This window comes from Triticum urartu, chromosome 3A (assembly GCF_056163025.1).
Source record: "Triticum urartu cultivar PI428250 chromosome 3A, HENAU_Tu73, whole genome shotgun sequence".
NCBI classification, from domain to species: Eukaryota; Viridiplantae; Streptophyta; class Magnoliopsida; order Poales; family Poaceae; genus Triticum; species Triticum urartu.
The window spans coordinates 133,744,729-133,771,006 of NC_141875.1; the positions used below are offsets into that span (position 1 = coordinate 133,744,729).

Below are 26,278 nucleotides of genomic sequence, written 5' to 3' on the forward strand. Positions count from 1 at the left end.
GAGCACAAGGTGCTATGCCTCGACAAGTCCCTCTACGGACTGCGGCAAGCGCCGCGCGCGTGGAACACGAAGCTCGACCGCTGCCTGGTGGATCTTGGTTTCAGCAGAAGCCCAGCGGAGCACGCCGTCTACGGACGGGGAACGAGTGCGACGCGCCTGCTCGTCGGCGTGTACGTGGATGACCTGATCATCACCGGCAACGACCACGTCGAGATTGGCAAGTTCAAGATGGAGATGCAGAAGCTCTTTCGCATGAGCGATCTGGGTCTGCTAAGCTTCTATCTCGGCATTGAAGTGAAGTAGACGGTGAACGACATCTCCCTCAACCAGGCAGCGTATGCTGGCAAAATCATCGAGAAGGTCGGCCTGCTAGGCTGCAATTCGTGTCACACTCCTATGGAGCCACGATTCAAGCTTAGCAGGGTGAGCACAGCTCCGGCCACAGACGAGACGGAGTACAGGAGCGTCATGGGCACATTGCGCTACCTGCTGCACACGCGCCCGGACCTGGCCTACTTCGTGGGCTACGTGAGCCGGTTTATGGAGGCACCGCCGATGGAGCATCTTGCAGCTGTCAAGCAGATTATCAGGTATGTGGCCGGAACGTAGCATCACGGCTGCTACTACGCAAGGGGAGTGACTGGGGCATCCCTGGTCGGGTTCAGCGACAGCGACATGGCCGGTGACATCGACACTCGCAAGAGCACGACCGGCGTCCTCTTGTTCTTCGAGAGGAGCCTGATCAGCTGGCAGTCACACAAGCAACGGGTGGTGGCCCTGTCCACCTGTGAGGCAGAGTACATCGCCGCCACAACGGCGGCCTGCCAGGGCGTCTGGCTCGCTCGGCTGCTCGGTGACATCAAAAACGAAGAGGCCGAACAGGTCATGCTGAAGATCGACAACAAGGCAGCTATCTCCCTCAGCAAGAACCCCGTCTTCCATGATCGCAGTAAGCATATTGACACAAGGTTTCACTTCCTGCGCGAATGTGTTGAAGACGGGCGTGTTGAGGTTGAGTTCATCAGCACCAGTGGACAGCTCGCCGACATTCTGACGAAGGCACTCGGGCGTGTCAAGTTTCAGGAACTCCGAGAAGAAATTGGTGTGGTTCAAATCCAGTAGTGGTTCAGGGTTTAGGGAGGCAATGTTAGTTAAACCCTGAACTGATCGTAGTTGGGCCGGTTTCCCCGGTTCTTTAGCTTTGCTTTGCATGTAATAAGGTGCATGGCCGTGGTTTGTGCGTGCAGTGCGCGACTAGGAGTAGGAGGCGACCGCGGTGAGCACGCCCTCTTCGTGAACGTGGGATGACACGTTTGAAGGAACGGGGTTGTGGCGTGCGAATCGGTCAGGTCTGTTGGTTTTCTTATTGAATAAGAGGAAGCGAGTAAACTGAAAAGCAGCAAGTTGTGCGCTGCGCAAAAATCCACTGTCTCCTGTGAGTTCATTGAGAGCGAGAGAGAGGACACGAGCACGGCGGCTGCCTGACACAGGACTGCCGCAACGGCCTCCTCCTGCTGCTCCGAGGCCACGTGGTCAATCCCCACGCTGCAGTGTGTTGGACTGTACTGTACTGCTATATCGTAGTTGTGTAGATATCAGGTGTAGCGTGTGTGTATATGATCGTGGCGCACACATGTAGTGATTGTGGCGCACGATCCGAGGTAGTGGATCACCCCATGATCTCCCTAGCTGGCCCTGTAACCTGTACATAAGACCCAGCCGAGAGCTTAATCAAAGTGTGGTGAATCATTCCTCCTAATCCTTTTCTTCTACATGGTATCAGACTCCCCCGACCTGCTCAATCCCTTCGCGCAGGTCGTCGGTCCTGCTTCCGCCTCCATGGACGACAACCCCGTCGTGTCCCCTCGCTCCTCGCAGCACGGCGCCGACGACCTCCTCAACACTGTCCCCCTAGCCAACGCACCGCTGGCTGCAGCACCTGTCGCGCCCGCGGTGCCCGTCGTCCCACCTCCTGCTCCTCCCGCCTCGGTCGCCTCCTCGATCCTGCAGACGGCGCCACGTGTGGGGCATGGCTGACCACGTCATCGTCCACTGGCTCTACACCACCATATCGCCGGAGCTGCTCGACGCCGTCATGCAGCCGAACGACACTGCTCTGGCCGTCTGGACTGTGGTCGATGGAATCTTCCACGACAACCACCTTGCTCGCGCTGTCTACCTCGACGCCGGGTACCACGCCATCGTTCAGGGCGACATGTCGATCATGGTGTACTGCACCAAGCTCAAGTCGTTCATTGACCAACTCCGCGACCTCGGGCAGCCGATGACCGACTCGCGGCAGGTCTTCAACCTGCTCCGCGGCCTGAACCGGCAGTTCCACTCCGCCATCCCCCACATCACCTCGCAGGTTCCGCTCCCCTCGTTCCTGCAGGTGCGCTCCTTCCTTCTGCTTAAGGAACACCGAGCAGAGCAGTCCGCTCGCCAGCAGTCCGCGCACGCGCTCGTCACCGGGCGTGGTGGCTCTCCTACACCACCCACACCCCCGCCCAGCAACACCAACCAGGGGCGTGGGCGCGGACGCCGCCGCGGGCGTGGCAACGGCAGTGGTGGCCCGCATGCACCGTCCTCCTCGGCTCCCCGCCCTTCCCCGGCGTACCCCACCGCTGCACCCGGCACCAACGCATGGACCGGCATGGTCCAGGCTTGGCCGATGCCTTGGCGCGCGCCTGGAGCTGGAGTGCTCGGCCCCCGCCCAGGTACGCCGCACCAGCAGGCCATGTTCGCCGCCCCGTCGCCGGCTGCGCCCCCAAGATACGGCTACAACACTCCCCTCCCCGGCTACGGCGTCCCTCCACCTGTCTCCGGGGTTCTGTCAGGCTACGGCCACCCCGGTGCCAGCTCGTCGACTACAACCCACCAACCGTGGGACATGGCCTCGCTCCAGGCCGCCCTCCACAGCGCCTCGGCCGGCCCTTCCTCTTCTAGAAGCGCACCGGAGTGGTACCTCGACTCCGGCGCCGCGGCGCACATGACATCCTCCCCTGGTAATCTCCTCTCCACTCGCTCGTCCTCTACTGCTGCATCTATCATCGTAGGCAGTGGTGAGCGCCTGCCCATCACCCATGTTGGCACGGGCGCGCTGATCACCAGCACTTCCCCCATTCCTCTCCGCAACGTTCTCGTCTCTCCCTCGCTAGTCAAAAACCTTCTTTCAGTTCGCCAGCTTTGCCGTTCCTACCCGTTTCTGTTGAATTTGACGCTCGTGGTTTCTTTGTCAAGAACCTACGAACCAGGGTGGTGATTCTCCGCTGTGACTCCGACGGCGATCTTTATCCCGTGATGCGGTCGTCTCTCCATTCCCCGAGCACCTTCGTCGGCGCCGCCACGACCGACCTGTGGCATCAACGTCTCGGCCACCCAGGGGCTGCCGCACTCCGTACCGTTGCTGCCGATCAGTCCTTGGAGTTCTGCCGTGATCCGCCTGTCGTGTTGGCAAACACACCCGGCTCCCGTTTCAGACATCCACCACTGCTAGTTTCTTTCCTTTCCAGCTTTTACATCTTGATGTATGGACTGCTCCCGTTGTAAGCATATCCGGCTATCAGTTTTACTTCATTGTGCTTGATGATTTTAGTCACTATGTTTGGACTTTCCCTCTGAAACACAAGTATGAAGTTCTTCCCATACTTGTTGATTTCTTTGCCTATGTCCAGACTCAGTTTCAGTTACCCATACTTGCACTGCAAACGGATAATGGTCGTGAATTTGACAGAGTACCCGTGCGCTCCCTGCTTGCTCGCCACAACACACACTTTCATCTCACCTGCCCATACACCAGTCAGCAGAACGGCAAGGCTGAGCGAGTTATCCGCACGATCAACGATGGCGTTTGTGCGCTTCTCTATCATGCGCACATGCCCGCTCGCTTCTGGGCATAGGCCCTCAACACCTCGACCTACCTGCTCAATCGCCGGCCCTGCCATGCCTCGGCGCCCTGCATTCCGCATGAACTTTTGCTCGGCGTCGCCCCAGATTACTCGCAGCTCCGCGTCTTTGGATGCCTCTGCTACCCGAAAGTCACCGCCACCACCCGCCATAAGCTCGAGCCACGTTCTGTCGCCTGCGTCTTCCTCGGGTACCCTCCCAATCATCGTGGTTTTCGCTGCTTTGACCTAGCCTCTCGCCGTGTCCTCACGTCTCGCCACGTCCTCTTCCACGAACACGTTTTCCCGTTCGCATCCTATTCTCCGTCGCCTACGACGCCCGTCGTACCCGTTGGGGAACGTAGCAGAAATTCAAAATTTTCCTACGTGTCACCAAGATCTATCTATGGAGAAACCAGCAACGAGGGGAGGGAGAGTGCATCTACATACCCTTGTAGATCGCTAAGCGGAAGCGTTCAAGAGAACGGGGTTGATGGAGTCGTACTCGTCGTGATCCAAATCATCGATGATCCTAGTGCCGAACGGACGGCACCTCCGCGTTCAACACACGTACAGCCCAACGATGTCTCCCACGCCTTGATCCAGCAAGGAGAGAGGGAGAGGTTGAGGAGGACTCCATCCAGCAGCAGCACAACGGCGTGGTGGTGGTGGAGGAGTGTGGCAATCTTGCAGGGCTTCGCCAAGCACCACGGGATATGAGGAGAAAGAGAGGGAGGGCTGCACCAACGAGAGAGATCAAATCGCGTGTATTGGGCAGCCCCTAGGCCTCATATATATAGGGGAAGGGGAGGAGGGTGCGCCCCCTCTAGGGTTCCCACCCCTAGAGGGGCGGCAGCCCTAGATGGGTCTTGGGGTGGCGGCCAAGAGGGGGAGAGGGGGGGCGCCCCCTAGGATGGGCCTTAGGGCCCATCTAAGCCTAGGGTTTCCCCTTCTCCTCCTTTGCTGCGCCTTGGGCCTTGTGGGAGGCGCACCAGCCCACTCAAGGGCTGGTCCCTCACCACTCTTGGCCCACGCAAGCCTTCGGGACTGGTGGCCCCACTTGGTGGACCCCCGGGACCCTCCCGGTGGTCCCGGTACGTCACCGATAAACCCCGAAACTTTTCCGGTGACCAAAACAGGACTTCCCATATATAAATCTTTACCTCCGGACCATTCCGAAACTCCTCGTGACGTCCGAGATCTCATCCGGAACTCCGAACAACATTCGGTAACCACATACAAACTTCCTTTATAACCCTAGCGTCATCGAACCTTAAGTGTGTAGACCCTACGGGTTCGGGAGACATGCAGACATGACCGAGACGTTCTCTGGTCAATAACCAACAGCGGGATCTGGATACCCATGTTGGCTCCCACATGTTCCACGATGATCTCATCGGATGAACCACGATGTCAAGGACTTAATCAGTCCTGTATACAATTCCCTTTGTCTATCGGTACGATACTTGCCCGAGATTCGATCGTCGGTATCCCGATACCTTGTTCAATCTCGTTACCGGCAAGTCTCTTTACTCGTTCCGTAACACATCATCCCGTGATCAACTCCTTGATCACATTGTGCACATTATGATGATGTCCTACCGAGTGGGCCCAGAGATACCTCTCCGTCACACGGAGTGACAAATCCCATTCTTGATTCGTGCCAACCCAACAGACACTTTCGGAGATACCCGTAGTGCACCTTTATAGTCACCCAGTTACGTTGTGACGTTTGGCACACCCAAAGCACTCCTACGGTATCCGGGAGTTGCACAATCTCATGGTCTAAGGAAATGATACTTGACATTAGAAAAGCTTTAGCGAACGAACTACACGATCTTTGTGCTAGGCTTAGGATTGGGTCTTGTCCATCACATCATTCTCCTAATGATGTGATCCCATTATCAACGACATCCAATGTCCATGGTCAGGAAACCGTAACCATCTATTGATCAACGAGCTAGTCAACTAGAGGCTTACTAGGGACATGGTGTTGTCTATGTATCCACACATGTATCTGAGTTTCCTATCAATACAATTCTAGCATGGATAATAAACGATTATCATGAACAAGGAAATATAATAATAACTAATTTATTATTGCCTCTAGGTCATATTTCCAACAGTCTCCCACTTTCACTAGAGTCAATAATCTAGTTCACATCGCCATGTTGTAAGTGCATCTAGTGCCACCCCTAGTTGGTTTTGGAGTATTGACGACAAACCTAGCTGAGGGACTAATGTGTTTGTGAGAATTGCAGGAAAACACAGGTAGAAGTCCCTCATTGATTCGGTTTTACTACCAGAGATGACCCCTAAAAATGTACGAAGACATTGAAGACAATGGTGGTTTATGAAGATATTCATATTGAAGACAATGACATGAGAAGACTCCCTATGAAGCTTTTGGAACTCGAAGACCTAGATCCTTCGTAGTTTTATTTCATTCATGTTGTGTCATAGGAACCACCGTACTGTTAAGTGGGGTCGAAGAGAACCAGTCAGAATGACTGAAGTGATGCCTAATTCAAATCCTATGTCTTCGAGCGAAGACTTTGAGAGAAAATCTTGTCCAGAGTCACACAAGTCAGCTTTACTTGTCGCCCAAGTAAAGTTGCCGTGTGAGTTCAAAATTCGACCGTTGGTACACGTGTCAGTTCCTTAGTGACCCAGGGTCATTTCGGACAGATCAGGTCGGGTTGCCAAGTGGCTATAAATAGTCCACCCCCCACAACCATAAACGGTTGGCTGCTCAGATTTCAGTGCACGGCTTTTGTCGTTTGAGAGCAACCCACCTCGAAGCCTTTGAAAGAAAAATTCCCAGTGAGGAGAAAAGCCCTAACCACCCAGAGCCAGAGTAAATTGGGCATCACTTAAGTCTTCGTGTCTGTGTGATTTGAAGACTTATTACGCTTGAGGACTGTGCATCCTCCAGACGGTTAGGCGTCGTGTTCTGAGCATCCAAGAGAAATTGTGGATTGTCAGTGAACGAAGTCTGTGAAGGTTTGGGAGTCTACCTTGAAGACTTACCTGAGTGATTGGGCGAGGTCTGTGTGACCTTAGCTCAAGGAGAAAACGGTGAGGACTGGGTGTCTTGGACTAAGTGTCCTTGACTGGGTGTCCAGGACTGTGTGTCCTTTGGTTTAAATACCTAGCCGCTCCAACCAGACGTACAGTTGTCACAGCAACTGGAACTGGTCCAACAAATCATTGTCTTCAACGTGTCACTGGTTTCATCTTCACTTCCTTTCACTTACAGTTATTCATTGTGAAGCCATTGCATGCTTGCTTTATATTTTGTCTTCACAACATGAATGTATGATCTGTTCGGCTTCATAACTTCTTCCTACCTGATCCTTATTACACTGAAGCTGTTTGTCATTGCGCCTTCACTCTATTGAATACATGACCATGGCTGGCCTAGTGTAATCTAACTTCCGCTGCATAGTAATAGGCATGATCTTGATTGTTTGTCTTCACAACTCTCACGTTTTGAAGACTTTCATAAAAATCGCCTATTCACCCCCCTCTAGTCGATATAACGCACTTTAAATTGGTATCAGAGCTTGGTGCTCCCTTGTTCTGTGTGATTCGGTTTAACCACCTGGAGTTTTAGCTATGTCGACTGCAGGGATAATCAAAGTCTCCGCTGCTTGTCCCGTCTTCGATGGAACTGAATATCCCTACTGGAAGAATAAGATGCGCATGCATCTTGAAGCCATTGACGTCGACCTATGGTATGTCGTCGAAAACGGCGTTCCCAAGGCTGGAGAAGGTGTCACTGCTGCTGATGTCAAGAAGTTCGTTCAACTGGACTCTACTGCCAAGAATATCATCTGTGGTCATCTGACCAAAGGACAGTATGGCCGTGTGAGTGCCTTGAAGACATCCAAACTGGTCTGGGATTGGCTCTCCAAAGTTAATGAAGGCATATCAACCCAGAGAGATCAAAGAATCAGTGTCCTTCGCAATCTCTTCAACCGCTTCAAACGAAATGATAATGAGAATGTCCAGCACACCTTTGATCGGCTCACTGACATCACAAATGAGCTTCAAGCCCTCGGCGCTACTGAGATCACCAAACATGAAATCGTCAAGACGTTGCTGAGATCACTTGATAGTTCGTTTGACATTCTGGCCCTGATGATTCAAGAACGTCCTGATTTCAAGACACTCGATCCGTCTGACATACTTGAGAGGCTCAACACACATGATTTTCAGCTTTCTGAGAAAAGAGATATCTACGGTCCAAACTATGGGCGAACTCGTGCCTTGAAGGCAAAAGCTGTCTCCTCATCTGAAGAAGAATCTGACTACAGTTCTGATGATCCTAAAGACATTGGAAGAGAACTTGCAATGCTAGTGAAGAAGTTTCAAAAATTCACCAAGAAGAAAGGCTTTAGAAAATCTTCACGATCAAGCTCAAGGAATGATGAAGCCTCTGCTCATGACTACAAGAAGAAAACATGTCACAAGTGCAAGAAAACTGGGCACTTCATCTCTGAGTGTCCACAGTGGGACAATGAGAACAGAAGGAAGAAGAAGAGCAAGGAATATGATTCTGACGACAAGAAGAAGAAGAAACACTCAAAGTCTTCTTCCAAGTCTTCATCAAAGTCTTCATCACACAAGAAGAGCTCATCTGGCAAGGCGCGTGCGTTTGTAGGCAAGGAGATGGATTCAGAGGAGGAATCCGCATCTGAGGAGGCAGAGGTGGAATCTGAGGAGGAGTCTGATTCTGGCACTGCGAGTCTGGCTACAGCATACGTCGCCAAGTCCATCTTCAACACTGAAGTCAATAATTGCATCACCGACATCGACGCAAATGACAAGAACGACTCCACTCCTACCTACTGCTTCATGGCACGCGGTGCCAAGGTAAACACACGCACCACTCGCTATGAAACATCCAGTGACGATGACTCTGAATGTGATTCAAAACCTAGCTACAAAACACTTGCTAAAATTGCAACTGAACAACAGAAAGCTATGGAACATATTCAAAAACTGTTAGACAGAAGCGATGATCTGTTGGGTGCTGAAATGACTCGATCTGAATCCTTAATTGAAGACATAAAAAACCTTCACATTAAGTATCAGGAACTTGAAGATCGTCATGATACTCTCTCAACAACTCATGAAAAGCTTTCCTATGACTATCTTCAAAGGAAGCAAGAACTCGAGAAATTGAGGGTGGCTCATGAAGATCTTCAAAAGGAAAACGAGTCACTTCGCACCGAACAGATCAGTCCCGCTCAGCAAGGATTTGAACCACCATGTCTTAAATGCATTGAGCGTAATAATGCTAATTCTGTTGCTGAACGTTCCACTGCTACTACTGTTCCAATATCTTCAACTGTTGATGTGGCAACTAACCCCTCTGCTGAGGATACCACTGCTATTGCTGATGAGAATGCTAGGTTGAAGACATTGCTTGAAACAGAGATGTACAGAAGTCTGAAAGGGCATCAAACATTATGTGATGTCCTTAAGAAGCAGATTCTGAACCGAAACCCTAGGAAAGAGTGTGTTGGGTTCGTGAGGAAAATCAATGCAGATGGCTCTTACTGGAAACCTGAGCAGTACCCCAAAACTACATGGGTTGCTGCAAAGGAACTTTCAGCAGATCCATCCAATTTATCTGGCTTCACTTGTGCTAACCCAATTATCATTGATGAATCCTTTGATGCAAACTATAAACTGTTTAAGAATCAGAATGGTGAAGTGTTTGCCAGGTACATTGGTACTAACTGCAGGAATGGACCGGCTATGAAGAAGATCTGGGTTCCGAAAACATGTCTGGAAAATCTTCCTGTGAATGTCTTCATGACACCTCACTTGAAGAAGACAAACCTCGGTCCAAAGGCTTCATACAGACAGAGGACTCACCTGAGTCACACTAACGCAAATGTTTTGCAGGGAAACCATACTCAGGCATATGAATATGAGAGCGGTTCATCGAACCGTCATATTCATATGACCAAAAATTATTCTGCTTATGCCTATGAGTATTATTGTCCCCCTGCTAGACTGTTTGCTAAGGCTTCAAAGCCAAAATTCTCAGATGCTGCTCTTAGACTCATAGCTTCTAAGCCACCCTTGAAGATGTGGGTGGTTAAGAAAGCTTAACTTTTTTTTTGCAGGGAAAGGTCTCCAGCACAAAAACAAAATCTTCTGATGCTATTGCTGGGGACCATAAAAATCTTGTGGGGCGCAAGATAAACTGCCCAAATGGCATCATTATGTACTTCGTTCCTGAATCGCATGCTACTCTCCCCATTAGTCCTAATCTGGATCTAAGTTTTCATAACCCACTGGTTCGTCAAATGTTTATGCTTCACAACACTCTTCGTGAAGCCTATCCCCCTAACTGCACTGTAGGGTACGATACCAGCGACTTCAAAGTCTTCAGAATGGATTATTGACAGTGGGTGTACAAATCACATGACTGGCAGAAGAAGCCTTCTTATGGACTCAACTTTACGTCCATCCGACAAGAGCCACATTACATTCGCTGACACTGGTAAAAGTAAGGTATTGGGTCTAGGTAGTTGCAATCTCAAAGGATCAACACATGGATAAAGTCATGCTTGTTGAATCCCTTGGCTTCAACTTAATGTCTGTCTCAATGCTTTGCGATTTGAATATGATTGTAATGTTTGGCAAATATCGCTGCCTGGTGCTAATGGAATCTGACAAATCTCTAGTGTTTGAAGGGTATAGGAAAGGTGATTTGTATGTGGTAGATTTCTCAGCAGGACCACAACTTGCAGTATGTCTTCTTGCAAAAGCTTCAGAATGCTGGCTTTGGCATCGAAGGCTTGGGCATGCTGGCATGAGGAACCTCCACACCCTTGCGAAGAAAAAGCACGTCATAGGCATCGAAGGCGTCAAGTTCAAGAAAGATCACTTATGCGGTGCCTGTGAAGCAGGGAAGATGACAAGGGCAAAACATCCTTCGAAGACAATCATGACCACTACTCAACCCTTCGAATTGCTTCACATGGATCTTTTCGGTCCCACTCACTACTCAACTTTTACTACTTCTGCATGCCTCTATGGCTTCGTAATTGTTGATGATTATTCTAGATATACTTGGGTGCACATAATCCTTTACAAGACTGAAGTGCAGGATGTCTTCAGACGCTTCGCAAATCGAGCTATGAACAATTTTGGCGCCAAGATAAAGCACATCAGAAGTGATAATGGCACTGAATTCAAGAATACTGGCCTTGATACATATCTGGATACCTTGGGCATCACACATGAATTCTCAGCTCCATACACGCCACAGCAGAATGGCGTCGTCGAACGCAAGAACAGAACACTCATTGAGATGGCCAGAACAATGCTAGATGAATACAAGACTCCAAGAAAATTCTGGACTGAAGCCATTGATACTGCATGCCATACAATCAATCGTGTTTATCTTCACAAGCTTCTGAACAAGACATCCTATGAACTCCTAACTGGCAAGAAGCCAAATGTCAGTTATTTCAGAGTATTTGGCGCAAAATGCTGGATCAAGGACCCACACCACACCTCAAAGTTTGCACCAAAAGCACATGAAGGCTTCATGCTTGGATATGGAAAGGATTCGCACTCCTACAGAGTCTTCAATCTCTTCCACTACAAAGTGATTGAAACACTGGATGTGCGATTTGATGAAACCAATGGATCACAAAGAGAGCTATTGCCAAATGTGCTAGATGAAGTTCCAGCAAATGAATCAATCAAGCTTATGGGAACTGGAGAAATTGTACCTTCTGAAGCTCAACCTGAAGAAGAACTTATCATCTCAGCACCTGATCCACATGAAGACAATGCTTAGCCTGAAGATATACCTTCAAATGACCACATAGATCAGCAAGAGCAAAGTCTTCGCCCCACACACCCTCGTGTTGCAAATGAAGTACAAATTGACAAAATACTGGATAGCATCAATGCACCTGGTCCACTCACTCGTTCAAGGGCAACTCAGCTAACAAACTTCTGTGGGCATTTCGCATTCGTCTCAATATCAGAACCCAAGAAAGTTGAAGAAGCCTTCATGGAACCTGAATGGATTCAAGCTATGCAAGAAGAGCTTCAACAGTTTGAGCTGAATAATGTATGGGAACTGGTTAAGCGTCCTGATCCACGGAAGCACAACATAATAGGCACCAAATGGATATACCGCAACAAGCAAGATGAGCATGGTCAAGTTGTCAGAAACAAAGCTCGTCTAGTTGCTCAAGGATATACTCAAGTGGAGGGCATTGACTTCGATGAAACATTTGCTCCTGTGGCTAGGCTTGAAGCCATACGCATACTGCTGGCCTATGCAAATCATCATAACATACTTCTCTATCAGATGGATGTGAAAAGTGCCTTTCTCAATGGCAAGATTGAAGAAGAAGTGTATGTTGCCCAACCACCTGGCTTTGAAAATCCAAAACATCCTGATATGGTATACAAGCTCAACAAGGCACTGTATGGCCTCAAACAAGCCCCTAGGGCCTGGTATGATACACTCAAGTACTTTATGAAAAGCAAAGGCTTCATACCTGGTTCCCTGGATCCCACTCTTTTCACGAAGACATATGATGGTGAACTGTTTGTGTGCCAAATATATGTGGATGACATTATCTTCGGCTGCACCAATCAGAAGTATAGTGAAGAGTTTGGATACATGATGCAAGAGCAATATCAGATGTCCATGATGGGGGAGCTGAAGTTCTTTCTCGGTCTTCAAATACGGCAACAACGCAACGGCATCTTCATATCTCAAGAGAAATATCTTAAAGAGTGCCTGAAGAAGTTCGGTATGCAAGACTGCAAAGGCTTCACAACACCAATGCCAGCCAAGCATCATCTGGGTCCCGACGACAATGGTAAAGAGTTCGATCAAAAGGTATACCGCTCCATGATTGGGTCTTTGCTTTATTTATGTGCATCTAGGCCAGATATCATGCTTAGTGTTTGCATGTGTGCTCGATTTCAAGTGACACCAAAGGAGTCGCATCACTTAGCTGTGAAGCGAATTCTTCGATATTTGGCTCACACCCCAACTCTAGGATTATGGTATCCAAAGGGCTCAGAGTTTGATTTAGTTGGATTTTCGGATGCTGATTATGCTGGTGACAAAGTTGATCGCAAGTCTACATCAGGCACATGTCACTTTCTGGGACGATCACTTGTATGTTGGTCTTCAAAGAAGCAGAACTGTGTATCACTCTCCACTGCTGAATCTGAATACATTGCTGCTGGATCTTGCTGCGCTCAGCTTCTGTGGATGAAGCAAACACTCAAGGATTATGGCATTCATCTGAAGCAAGTGCCACTTTACTGCGACAACGAAAGCGCCATCAAGATTGCCAACAACCCAGTTCAGCACTCGAAGACAAAGCACATTGAAATTCGTCATCACTTTCTCAGAGATCATGTTGTGAAGGAAGACATTGATATCATACACGTCAACACTGAAGAGCAATTGGCAGATATATTCACAAAGCCCTTGGATGAGAAGAGATTTTGCAAGTTACGGTGTGAGCTAAATATCTTGGAATCCTCAAATGTCCTGTGATCAGGCACACATCCTAACACTTAAGCATATTGATGACTTAGATGTGCAACACACGAAGTAGCGTATATCTTCAAACAATGAAGACATACATTCTAAGTGTGAATACATTAATGTGGAATTTGACTTCGGAGCGCCACGATAATTGTGCGCCGTGTCTGGGTCTAATACTTCCTATACGGTGGGTAACGCCACCACCAAACGTTCCATTTTGAAGTGTTTCTCTCATGGCGTTACCTCTCAATGTCTTCAAAATTGGTTTGGTTTCATTCTCAATATGTCTTCATGATTATCTTCACTGCGTTGATTATATGGATATATATGTACTGATGTTCTGTCCTCTACAGCATTCACTTATAGCTATGTCTTCCTGGTTGAATCTTTTGAACTAAGTGAATGTGATCGGACCCTAACCTCTCTATGCTTTCTATCTCAAACTCTATCTCTCCAAGTCATATGCATTCTGTTGAAACTGTCAAATGTCTTCACTGTGTCCTTGTCAGCTGAAGACATAGTGACAACCATAAAAGTCCGTTTTTAATGCTCATTCCTCCACATAAGATCCGGAGAAGAAGGAACGACCGCCCGACAATTTAGGCGTGCGTGGGACATGGAACAAATCCCAATCTTCCTCTAACTGGCCACGCGTGCCTCAAATGCGAACCGCCAGGGGTACCTGCGTAATAGCGCAGTGCCGCCTCTATCCCTATAAATACACGATTCACTGCGGTCATTATCTCCTTCTTCCACCCTCGCACGAACCCTAGCGCCACCGCTAGCACTCGACGACGCCGGCGACGAAGCGCTTCACTGCTGCAACCTCTCCGACGCCGTTTTCACGCCGACAACGGACATCGCTCTCTCCGCCGTCGCCGTAGGTGTCTTCCGTTGCCAAGTTAGGGCACGGAGGATTGAACTGCTCGACCTCAACTCTCACTTCGTCTAGCAGTTCCAAGTGTGGTAAATAAAACCTCTTTTTACAGCCTCTTTTGATCCTACAGTTCAGTCACTTTCTGCCATAAGAAGTTTCTCTTCACACCAGTTAAATCTCTCGCTGCATCTCATAACATGCCTAGTATATTCACTTGTGCTTCATAAAGTAGTTAGATTCCTCACTTGTACTGATCTATGGGTTCGTACAAATCTGGAACCAACTTCTTATCTATAAGTGAATGTCTTCGCATAATGAGGTCAATGTCTTCTAAATCGATTTATCTTCAAAATCTTCTGAGAATGCATATGACCTCTTCCCCTTCCCTCGCACCTTAATGCTGTCACAGGTACATGTCCGTGGGAGAATCCTTTGGTTCTCATAGTCTGCATTCATTTGCAGAGTACTTGCAGCATCACATCAACTCGCCTGAAGCCAGTTCTTGCAAAAGGAAGCCTTTGAAGCCTTTGAACATCTTGAAGCCTTCCAAGTTATTCATGGCTTCAGAAACAGCAGCAAGGAAGGGAGGCAGACAGCGACGTGGTGAAACGTCCAAAGATCTGCCTGATGAATTGGCAGAGATGTACAAAACTGATCCTGAAGAAAGCTATGGTCAGCGCAAGACACGAATCCAATGGATTCGAAGATATTGGGCAGAGCAATGGTTCCACTACCGCTTCGTCACTCAGGAATATGCGGAGAAGTGCGCCATCAAGAGACCGTGGGGAGATGTATTATACAAAAATCTCATACCCAGGTCTAGAGACGAAGCCATTGCTCAAGGCTTCTATCCATGCATGGTGAGAGGACCACAGCCAGCTGAGGCACATCCATCATCACTTCTCTGGTGCCGCGATGATAATCTCTTCAAGCGCAACTTTCAGTTTGCACAACAGTCAGCGAAGATAAACAAGAAGAAATTTGGGCTTGACTTCAACCCTGGTCCCTCCTCACCAAGGGCAGATGGCACACGCAACGCCGATCCCAATATCATCGGGCCGTATGCCAATCTTGCAGGCCTCATCACTCGCATCCTAGTCCAAGGGACTGCTGTGAATGACCCTCCAGCAGATACTGAGTCAGATGACGCCCCTGCTGCTCCGAAGCCAAAGCAGAAGAAGCCAAAAGCTCCAAAATCTTCAAAGCCAGCCGCTTCTCCCAAGATCGCAAGAGTGAAGCCTTTAGCAACTGCACCTCCTGAAGCCAGTGTGCAGTCAGAAGGCTTATCACGAGTGTCCAAGCCCCAAGAAGCCAAGAAGCCTCAGCCACACACAGGCAAAGAGCTCACAGCTGCTGACATTCTGCGCTGCGAAGCCATTGATCCCTCAAGCGATGAAGATCTTGGAGATGATGCTCTTGAGCAGCTCATCAAGAGCAAGGAGGAGGCTGAAATCTTCAACAATCTGCCTCTGTTTGATGTCGCCATCATCCACAACTTCATCGATGAATGGTTTGACACACCAGACATAAGCTTCAATGATCTGCAGCTACCCATAGGCCTCAGCGTTGCCTTTCAAGGTGCAATTGCTTCAGAACTTGCAATAGCCCAGCGAATTGTAGAACTGAAGCAGAAAATTGATCATGAAAAGGCTCAGTTCAAGAAGCACGTGGCCAAGCTCAGTGTGCAAGAAGTGAAAAACTTCAAGATCATGTTGCACGAGCTGAAAGAGAACTTCCTGAAGACGCGTGCCGAAGCTCAAGGCTCGCGAGAACGCATGAAGACTTTGGCTGATCGCTGCGTGCAAGCCTACAATGAGGCAGAAAAGCGCAAGGCACTTGGGCGTCCCAGCATTGACCCCAGGATGGCCGCGAAGAAGAAAAAGAAGGCGGCTGTGCCCGAACCTGAAGCGCCAAGGTCAGAAACTGCTCCGCTTGTCTTCCCCGCTGCAACGACTGGCTCGAAGCCAAAGAGTCGATCAACCGCCTCACAGCACAAGAAGACACGGACTGCAGAGGCTGAAGCTAAGAAGAGAAAACATTCTGAAGCCTCTCCTTCTGAACCCATCATCAAGAAGCGCAAGACCAAGAAATCTCGGGCTGCTCCCACAGAGCCCCTGATAGTTGAACCCCTCTGCGTCCGCTATCCTGACACAGATCGTCAGTTGACTGTGCATGAACCCAACACTGAAGACATTCCAGCAGACGAACCTTACGCTGCTGAAGACATTGGTCTCCAAGACAATGTGCAAGGTGATGCAGCCCTTCCTCAGCTTGAGACAAGCGAACAGATCAGTATTGGTCGCCCATTGACGCCAATCACACAAGATGCGTCGTGGGCAGATCGCCCACAGGAGGAAGATGAGCCCCAACCCACTGCAACTCCACCGGCGCCTACACTCCGTAGGCTTCGCAAAGGGCCAAGGGCTCAGGCTGCTGAAGACATTCCGGCTGCATCAGCCGAAGAGCAAGCAGAAATACCACAAGCTCCAACTCCCCCGCACCAACAAGAAGCAGTTCTCAAGGAGAACGTGCCTGAAGCTGAAAATGTTGAGGCTGCCACAAACAACGCCGAAGCAAGTGTGGAGCCCTCCCCAACAACAGCTTCAGAAGACACCGAAGCTACTGCTCCTGAACATTCTGTGCCTGAGTCTGCTGCCGGACCACAATTCAACTATCATATTGCGCACAGGCCCCAGGTCCAGAAGCCGATCCCACGACTACCAAGGTTCCCAGGTCCTGCATCAGCTCCTGGTTCCTTCAACATCAACGGCTTCAGGGCAGATAACACGTTTTTCGACCGCTCCAAGAACCCTTATTCAAGGGAACGGATTGTATCAGATAGGTTCTGGAGCCATCAACAACGCAGCTATTATTCATGCATCCTTTACAACCAAGGTCGCATCTTTCCTCACAAGCGCCTTGAGGTTGAAGCTGTTGCTGGTCTGCCTGGTCTGGAAGAAGCACTGGATTGCTTCAAGCAAGTGGGTTTGCTGCCATTTATCACCGATGAAGAGCACTGGAACGAAGAGCTTCTGCTCCAGTTCTATGCCACTGTGCATATCAAAGGCTATAACAGAGATCCGAAGACATGGATTCTAGAGTGGATGACAGGCAATATCCATCATGAAGCCAATGCTTTCGACCTAATTGAGCTTACCGGCCTTCCCACTCCTGGCGAATTTTTTGAAGAAGGGTGCCAACTCCATGCTGAAGCAATTGAGAGCATATTTCAGCATCCTGAGCCAGATATGAGTCAGATGCTCTCAATGATGAAGCCATTGCCTCCGAATGCACCCTATCCAACTAGGTTCTTCGTTGAAGACTTAGAGTACTTGCCCAGAACAATATATCATATCATAAGGCGGACTCTATGGCCTGTAAAGGGACACTCTCGATATGCGACAATTGATGGTGCAATGAAGACTCTCATCTTCTGCATTCTTCATGGCAAATGCTTCAATGCACAGGATCTCTTCATCCGTCAATTTGCAGCGTCTGCTTCAGAACTGTTTGGATTAAAGTTTTATGCTCCTTGGGTTATGAGGCTGATCAAGCTTCACTCTGCAATCTCCTATCAACCCTCAGCCCGCAATCATAGGATATTTTTGCCAGATGTGGACACATCTGCTGAAGCAATATATCCAGAGCCGGCCAAGCAACCACTAAGTCTTCAGAATGCAGAACACCAGAGCTTCACTCAAAATATTGAAGGTGTTGAAGCTCTCTCCCGAGTGTATCCAATGGCTGGCACCACACGTGCCCCTGCATCAACTGAAGCCACCAACAGCACAGCTGCAAAGAGACCCAAGAAGCGCGCTCGTGCACTCAATGACAGAGAGCTTCTTGTGGCTCTTCACCAAAAGCAAGATAGGCATCACGACTGGCTCAAGAGGCAGATGAGAAGCATCATGCAAGACGTCAATCGCATCAGAAATCTGGCAACCAAGAATGCATTTGTCACACACGAGACCTATCGCCGCACTTGGAAGGGCCTCACCATGATGTGCCCTGAAGCTGAACTGCATGAGGATGGCTTCACAGAGCACTTCAAATTTGACTCCACGCCTCCAAGAAGAGCGGTGATGCGCAGCACACCATCACTTGAAGAGTCAGAGTTCTCTTCTTCTGCTGCCACCGTGTCTGCCCGGATTATTGAAGAAGAAGACGACGCGACATCATCTCCACCTGCTTCAACGCGCGTCGAATCTGCACCAAGCTCGTCTGCACCGCCGCCAAACAACTCCACCGACCCTGCTGCGCCTGGGAACACGTAGAAACCTCTATGTCTTAAAACCTTTTTGGTCATCACTGACAAAAGGGGGAGAAGCATATGATGGTTATAGTCTTCAAGCGGGTCACTATGGGCGGGTGCCTTCATCTTTTGCTACATTTTGCTTCGTGCTTACAACTCCCGTTTTTTTGCTACATTTGCTTCATTGAGTTGTAACACTTAGCCTTGATGGTCGTCTGCTACCTGTTTGTCACTCCATTTTGCGAAGATAAATTCCGCATGTGCGACGATAAATTCCGCACTCATCTCATTCTGCAGACGTCCATTTTCCATTATGCATGTCATTATCTTCATATACTTTCACATGCATAGTGGATTGTCATAAGTTGAAGTGGATCTCCACAAGTACAACCTGCCATGTGCATTTGCATTCAAGAAGCAAATTACTTATATGCACATCTTCAGGGGGAGCCCTTGCAACTTATGAAGACAATTCTTTTACAATTTCACAAATTATGTTTCCCGTTGAAAACTTCAACTAGTTTGTCATCAATCACCAAAAAGGGGGAGATTGTAAGTGCATCTAGTGCCACCCCTAGTTGGTTTTGGAGTATTGACGACAAACCTAGCTGAGGGACTAATGTGTTTGTGAGAATTGCAGGAAAACACAGGTAGAAGTCCCTCATTGATTCGGTTTTACTACCAGAGATGACCCCTAAAAATGTACGAAGACATTGAAGACAATGGTGGTTTATGAAGATATTCATATTGAAGACAATGACATGAGAAGACTCCCTATGAAGCTTTTGGAACTCGAAGACCTAGATCCTTCGTAGTTTTATTTCATTCATGTTGTGTCATAGGAACCACCGTACTGTTAAGTGGGGTCGAAGAGAACCAGTCAGAATGACTGAAGTGATGCCTAATTCAAATCCTATGTCTTCGAGCGAAGACTTTGAGAGAAAATCTTGTCCAGAGTCAGACAAGTCAGCTTTACTTGTCGCCCAAGTAAAGTTGCCGTGTGAGTTCAAAATTCGACCGTTGGTACACGTGTCAGTTCCTTAGTGACCCAGGGTCATTTCGGACAGATCAGGTCGGGTTGCCAAGTGGCTATAAATAGTCCACCCCCCACAACCATAAACGGTTGGCTGCTCAGATTTCAGTGCACGGCTTTTGTCGTTTGAGAGCAACCCACCTCGAAGCCTTTGAAAGAAAAATTCCCAGTGAGGAGAAAAGCCCTAACCACCCAGAGCCAGAGTAAATTGGGCATCACTTAAGTCTTCGTGTCTGTGTGATTTGAAGACTTATTACGCTTGAGGACTGTGCATCCTCCAGACGGTTAGGCGTCGCGTTCTGAGCATCCAAGAGAAATTGTGGATTGTCAGTGAACGAAGTCTGTGAAGGTTTGGGAGTCTACCTTGAAGACTTACCTGAGTGATTGGGCGAGGTCTGTGTGACCTTAGCTCAAGGAGAAAACGGTGAGGACTGGGTGTCTTGGACTAAGTGTCCTTGACTGGGTGTCCGGGACTGTGTGTCCTTTGGTTTAAATACCTAGCCGCTCCAACCAGACGTACAGTTGTCACAGCAACTGGAACTGGTCCAACAAATCATTGTTTTCAACGTGTCACTGGTTTCATCTTCACTTCCTTTCACTTACAGTTATTCATTGTGAAGCCATTGCATGCTTGCTTTATCTTTTGTCTTCACAACATGAATGTATGATCTGTTCGGCTTCATAACTTCTTCCTACCTGATCCTTATTACACTGAAGCTGTTTGTCATTGCGCTTTCACTCTATTGAATACATGACCATGGCTGGCCTGGTGTAATCTAACTTCCACTGCATAGTAATAGGCATGATCTTGATTGTTTGTCTTCACAACTCTCACGTTTTGAAGACTTTCATAAAAATCGCCTATTCACCCCCCTCTAGTCGATATAACGCACTTTCACATGTGATTAACACTCACAGGTCACATCGCCATGTGACCAACATCCAAAGAGTTTACTAGAGTCAATAATCTAGTTCACATCACTATGTGATTAACACTCAAAGAGTTCTGGGTTTGATCATGTTGCTTGTGAGAGAGGCTTTAGTCAACGGGTCTGCAACATTCAGATCCGTATGTACTTCGCAAATTTCTATGTCATCTTGTAGATGCAACTACTACGCTACATTTGGAGCTATTCCAAATAACTGTTCTACTTGGAGATATTCTAAATTGTTGCTCCATTATACGTATCCGGTATCTCTACTCAGAGCTATCCGGATAGGTGTTAAGCTTGCATCGACGTAACTCTTTACGTCGAACTCTTTATCACCTCCATAATCGAGAAAATTCCTTAGTCCACTAGTTACCAAGGATAACTTTGACCGCTGTCCTGTGATCCATTCTTGGATCACTCTTGTACCCCTTGACTGACTCATGGCAAGGCACATTTCAGGTGCGGTACACAGCATAGCATACTGTAGAGCCTATGTCTTAAGCATAGGGGACGACCTTCATCCTTTCTCTCTATTCTGCCGTGGTCGAGCTTTAAGTCTTAACTTCATACCTTACAACTCAGGCAAGAACTCCTTCTTTGGCTGATCCATCTTGAACACCTTCAAGATCATGTCAAGGTATGTGCTCATTTGAAAGTACCATTAAGCGTTTTTTTGATCTATTCGTATAGATCTTGATGCTTAATGTTCAAGTAGCTTAATCCAGGTTTTCCATTGAAAAACACCTTTCAAATGACCCTATATGCTTTCCAGAAAATCTACGTCATTTCTGATCCACAATATGTCAACAACATATACTCATCAGAAATTCTATAGTGCTCCCACTCACTTCTTTGGAAATACAAGTTTCTCATAAACTTTGTATACACCCAAAATCTTTGATCATCTCATCAAAGCATACATTCCAACTCCGAGATGCTTACTCCAGTCCTTGGAAGGATTACTGGAGCTTTGCATACTTATTAGCATCTTTCAGGATTGACAAAATCTTCCGGTTGTATCACATACAACCTTTCCTCAAGAAAATCGTCAAGGAAACAATGTTTTGACATCCTATCTGCAAGATTTCATAAATAATGCAGTAATCGCTAATATAATTCCAACAGACTCTTAGCATCGTTACGAGTGAGAAAGTCTCATCGTAGTCAACTCCTTGAACTTGTCGGAAAACATCTTAACGACAAGTCGAGCTTTCTTAATGGTGATACTTACCATCATTGTCCGTCTTCCTTTTAAAATCCATATGTACCTAACAGCCTTACGACCATCAAGTAGTTCTTCCAAAGTCTACACTTTGTTTTCATACATGGATCCTCTCTCGGATTTTATGGCCTCGAGCCATTTATCGGAATCCGGGCCCATCATCGCTTCTCCATAGCTCGTAGGTTCATTGTTGTCTAGCAACATGACTTCCAAGATAGGATTACGTACCACTCTGAAGTAGTACGCATCCTTGTCATCCTACGAGGTTTGGTAGTGACTTGATCTGAAGTTTCATGATCACTATCATAAGCTTCCACTTCAATTGGTGTAGGTGCCACAGGAACAACTTCCTGTGCCCTGCCACACACTAGTTGAAGAGACGGTTCAATAACCTCATCAAGTCTCCACCATCCTCCCACTCAATTCTTTCGAGAGAAACTTTTCCTCGAGAAAGGACCCGATTCTAGAAACAATCCCTTATTGCTTTCGGATCTGAGACAGGAGGTATACCCAATTGTTTTAGGTGTCCTATGAAGATGCATTTATCTGCTTTGGGTTCGAGCTTATCAGCCTGAAACTTTTTTCACATAAGCGTCGCAGCCCCAAACTTTTAAGAAATGACAGCTTAGGTTGCTCTAAACCATAGTTCATACGGTGTCATCTCATCGGAATTACGTGGTTCCCTATTAAAGTGAATGTGGTTGTCTCTAATGCCTAACCCATAAACTATCGTGGTAATTCGATAAGAGACATCATGGTATGCATCATACCCAATAAGGTGCAGTTATGATGTTCGGACACACCATCACACTATGGTGTTCCAGGCTGTATTAGTTGTGAAACAATTTCCACAATGTCTTAATTCTGTGCCAAACTCGTAATTCAGATATTCATCTCTATGATCATATCATAGATCTTTTATCCTCTTGTCACGACGATCTTTCAACTTCACCCTGAAATTACTTGAACCTTTCAATAATTCAGACTCGTGATTCATCAAGTAAATATACTCAACATCTACTCAAATCATCTGTGAAGTAAGAACATAATGATATCCACTACATGCCTCAGCACTTATTGGACTGCACACATCAAAATGTATTACTTCCAACAAGTTGCCTTCTAGTTCCATTTTACTGAAAAAACGAGGCTTTCAGTCATCTTGCCCATGTGGTATGATTTGCATGTCTCAAGTGATTCAAAATCAAGTGAGTCCAAACGGTCCATTTGCATGGAGTTTCTTCATGCATATACACCAACAAACACGGTTCGCATGTCTCAATCCTTTCAAAAATGAGTGAGTCCAAAGATCCATCAACATGGAGCTTCTTCATGCGTTTTATACCGATATGACTTAAGTGGCAGTGCCACAAGTAGGTGGTACTATCATTACTATCCTATATCTTTTGGCATGAACATGTGTATTACTACGATCGAGATTCAATAAACCATTCATTTTAGGCGTAAGACCATTGAAGGTATTATTCAAATAAACAGAGTAACCATTATTCTCCTTAAATGAATAACTGTATCGCGATAGACATAATCCAATCATGTCTATGCTCAACGCAAACACCAAATAACAATTATTTAGGTTTTAATACCAATCACGATGGTAGAAGGAGCGTGCGATGCTTGATCATATCAACCTTGGAAACATTTCCAACACATATCGTTAGCTCACCTTTAGCTAGTCTCCGTTTATTCCGTAGCTTTTATTTCGAGTTACTAACACTTAGCAACCGAACCGGTATCTAATACCCTGGTGCTACTAGGAGTACTAGTAAAGTACACATCAACACAATGTATATCCAATATACTTCTATCGACCTTGCCAGCCTTCTCATCTACCAAGTATCTAGGGTAATTCTGCTCCAGTGGCTGTTCCCCTTATTACAGAAGCACTTAGTCTCGGGTTTGGGTTCAACCTTGGGTTTCTTCACTAGAGCAGCAGCTGAATTGCCGTTTCATGAAGTATCCCTTCGTGCCCTTGCCCTTCTTGAAACTAGTGGTTTCACCAACCATCAACAATTGATGCTCCTTCTTGATTTCTACTTTTGTGGTGTCAAATATCGTGAATATCTCAAGGATCATCATATATGTCCCCGATACATTATAGTTCATCACGAAGCTCTAGCAGCTTGGTGGTAATGACTTCGGAGAAACATCACTATTTCATCTGGAAGATCAACTCCCGCTCGATTCAAGCGATTGTTGTACTCAGAAAATCTGAGCACAAGCACAACAATTGAGCTTTTCTCCTTAGTTTGCAGGCTAAGAAAATCGTTGGAGGTCTTATACCTCTTGACGTGGGCACGAGCCTGAAATCCCAATTTCAGCCCTCGAAACATCTCATATGTTTCGCGATGTTTCAAAATGTCTTCGGTGCCTCAACTCTAAACCGTTTAACTGAACTATCACATAGTTATCAAAATGTGAATGTCAGATGTTCGCAACATCCACAGACAACGTTCGAGGTTCGGCACACTGAGCGGTGCATTAAGGACATAAGCCTTCTATGAAGCAATGAGGACAATCCTCAGTTTACGGACCTAGTCCGCATAATTACTACTATCAACTTTCAACTAAATTTTCTCTAGGAACATATCTAAACAGTAGAACTGAAGCGCGAGCTACGACATAATTTGCGAAGACCTTTTGACTATGTTTAGGATAATTAAGTTCATCTTATGAACTCCCACTCAGATAGACATCCCTCTAGTCATCTAAGTGATTACATGATCCGAGTCAACTAGGCCGTGTCCGATCATCACGTGAGACGGACTAGTCAACATCGGTGAACATCTTCATGCTGATCGTATCTACCATACGACTCATGCTCGACCTTTCGGTCTTCTGTGTTCCGAGGCCATGTCTGTACACATGCTAAGCTCGTCAAGTCAACCTAAGTGTTTCACGTGTGTAAATCTGGCTTACACCCGTTGTATGTGAACGTAAGAATCTAACACCCGATCATCACGTGGTGCTTCGAAACACGAACTGTCGCAACGGTGCACAGTTAGGGGAAACACTTTCTTGAAATTTTAACGAGGGATCATCTTATTTACTACTGTCGTTCTAAGCAAATAAGATGTATAAACATGATAAACATCACATGCAATCAAATAGTGACATGATATGGCCAATATCATATTGCTCCTTTTGATCTCCATCTTCGGGGCTCCATGATCATCATCGTCACCGGCATGACACCATGATCTCCATCATCATGATCTCCATCATCGTGTCTTCATGAAGTTGTCACGTCATCTATTACTTCTACTACTATGGCTAACGCTTTAGCAATAAAGTAAAGTAATTACATGACATTTATATTGACACGCAGGTCATAAATAAGTAAAGACAACTCCTATGGCTCCTGCCGGTTATCATACTCATCGACATGCAAGTCGTGATTCCTATTACAAGAACATGATCAATCTCATCAATCACATATATCATTCATCCCATCCTTTTGGCCATATCACATCACATAGCATACCCTGCAAAAACAAGTTAGACGTCCTCTAATTGTTGTTTGCATGTTTTACGTGGCTGCTATGGGTTTCTAGCAAGAACGTTTCTTACCTACGCAAAACCACAACGTGATATGCCAATTGCTATTTACCCTTCATAAGGACCCTTTTCATCGAATCCGTTCCGACTAAAGTGGGAGAGACAGACAGCCGCCAGCCACCTTATGCAACTAGTGCATGTCAGTCGGTGGAACCGGTCTCACGTAAGCGTACGTGTAAGGTTGGTCCGGGCCGCTTCATCCCACGATGCCGTCGAAAACAAGATTGGACTAGTAATGGTAAGCATATTGAACAATATCAACGCCCACAACTACTTTGTGTTCTACTCATGCATAGAATCTACGCAATAGACCTAGCTCATGATGCCACTGTTGGGGAACGTAGCAGAAATTCAATATTTTCCTACGTGTCACCAAGATCTATCTATGGAGAAACCAGCAACGAGGGGAGGGAGAGTGCATCTACATACCCTTGTAGATCGCTAAGCGGAAGCGATCAAGAGAACGGGGTTGATGGAGTCGTACTCGTCGTGATCCAAATCACCGATGATCCTAGTGCCGAACGGACGGCACCTCCACGTTCAACACACGTACAGCCCGATGATGTCTCCCACGCCTTGATCCAGCAAGGAGAGAGGGAGAGGTTGAGGAAGACTCCATCCAGCAGCAACACAACGGCGTGGTGGTGGTGGAGGAGTGTGGCAATCCTGCAGGGCTTCGCCAAGCACCACGGGATATGAGGAGAAAGAGAGGGAGGGTTGCACCAACGAGAGAGATCAAATCGCGTGTATTTGGCAGCCCCTAGGCCTCATATATATAGGGGAAGGGGAGGAGGGTGCGCCCCCTCTAGGGTTCCCACCCCTAGAGGGGCGGCAGCCCTAGATGGGTCTTGGGGTGGCGGCCAAGAGGGGGAGAGGAGGGGCGCCCCCTAGGGTGGGCCTTAGGGCCCATCTAAGCCTAGGGTTTCCCCTTCTCCTCCTTTGCTGC

The 26,278-nt window shown here is 47.4% G+C and overlaps 1 protein-coding gene across 1 annotated transcript; it reads left to right on the plus strand.

The window, feature by feature from the left end:
• Window positions 1-2,035: 2,035 nt before the first annotated feature.
• On the plus strand, window positions 2,036-3,275 carry LOC147978940 (uncharacterized). The gene is made up of 2 exons (XM_087546611.1): window positions 2,036-3,005; window positions 3,241-3,275. Exons 1-2 carry the CDS (start codon window positions 2,096-2,098, stop codon window positions 3,273-3,275), a joined length of 945 nt encoding a protein of 314 aa, XP_087402737.1. The 5' UTR covers window positions 2,036-2,095.
• The last annotated feature ends 23,003 nt before the right edge of the window (window positions 3,276-26,278 follow it).

Coding starts and splice junctions, on each gene's coding strand:
- LOC147978940 (XM_087546611.1), top strand. CDS start 2,096: ATGCAGCCGAACGACACTGCTCTGGCCGTCTGGACTGTGGTCGATGGA. Junction 3,006..3,240: donor GCACATGACATCCTCCCCTG/GTAATCTCCTCT, acceptor TTCTTTGTCAAG/AACCTACGAACCAGGGTGGT.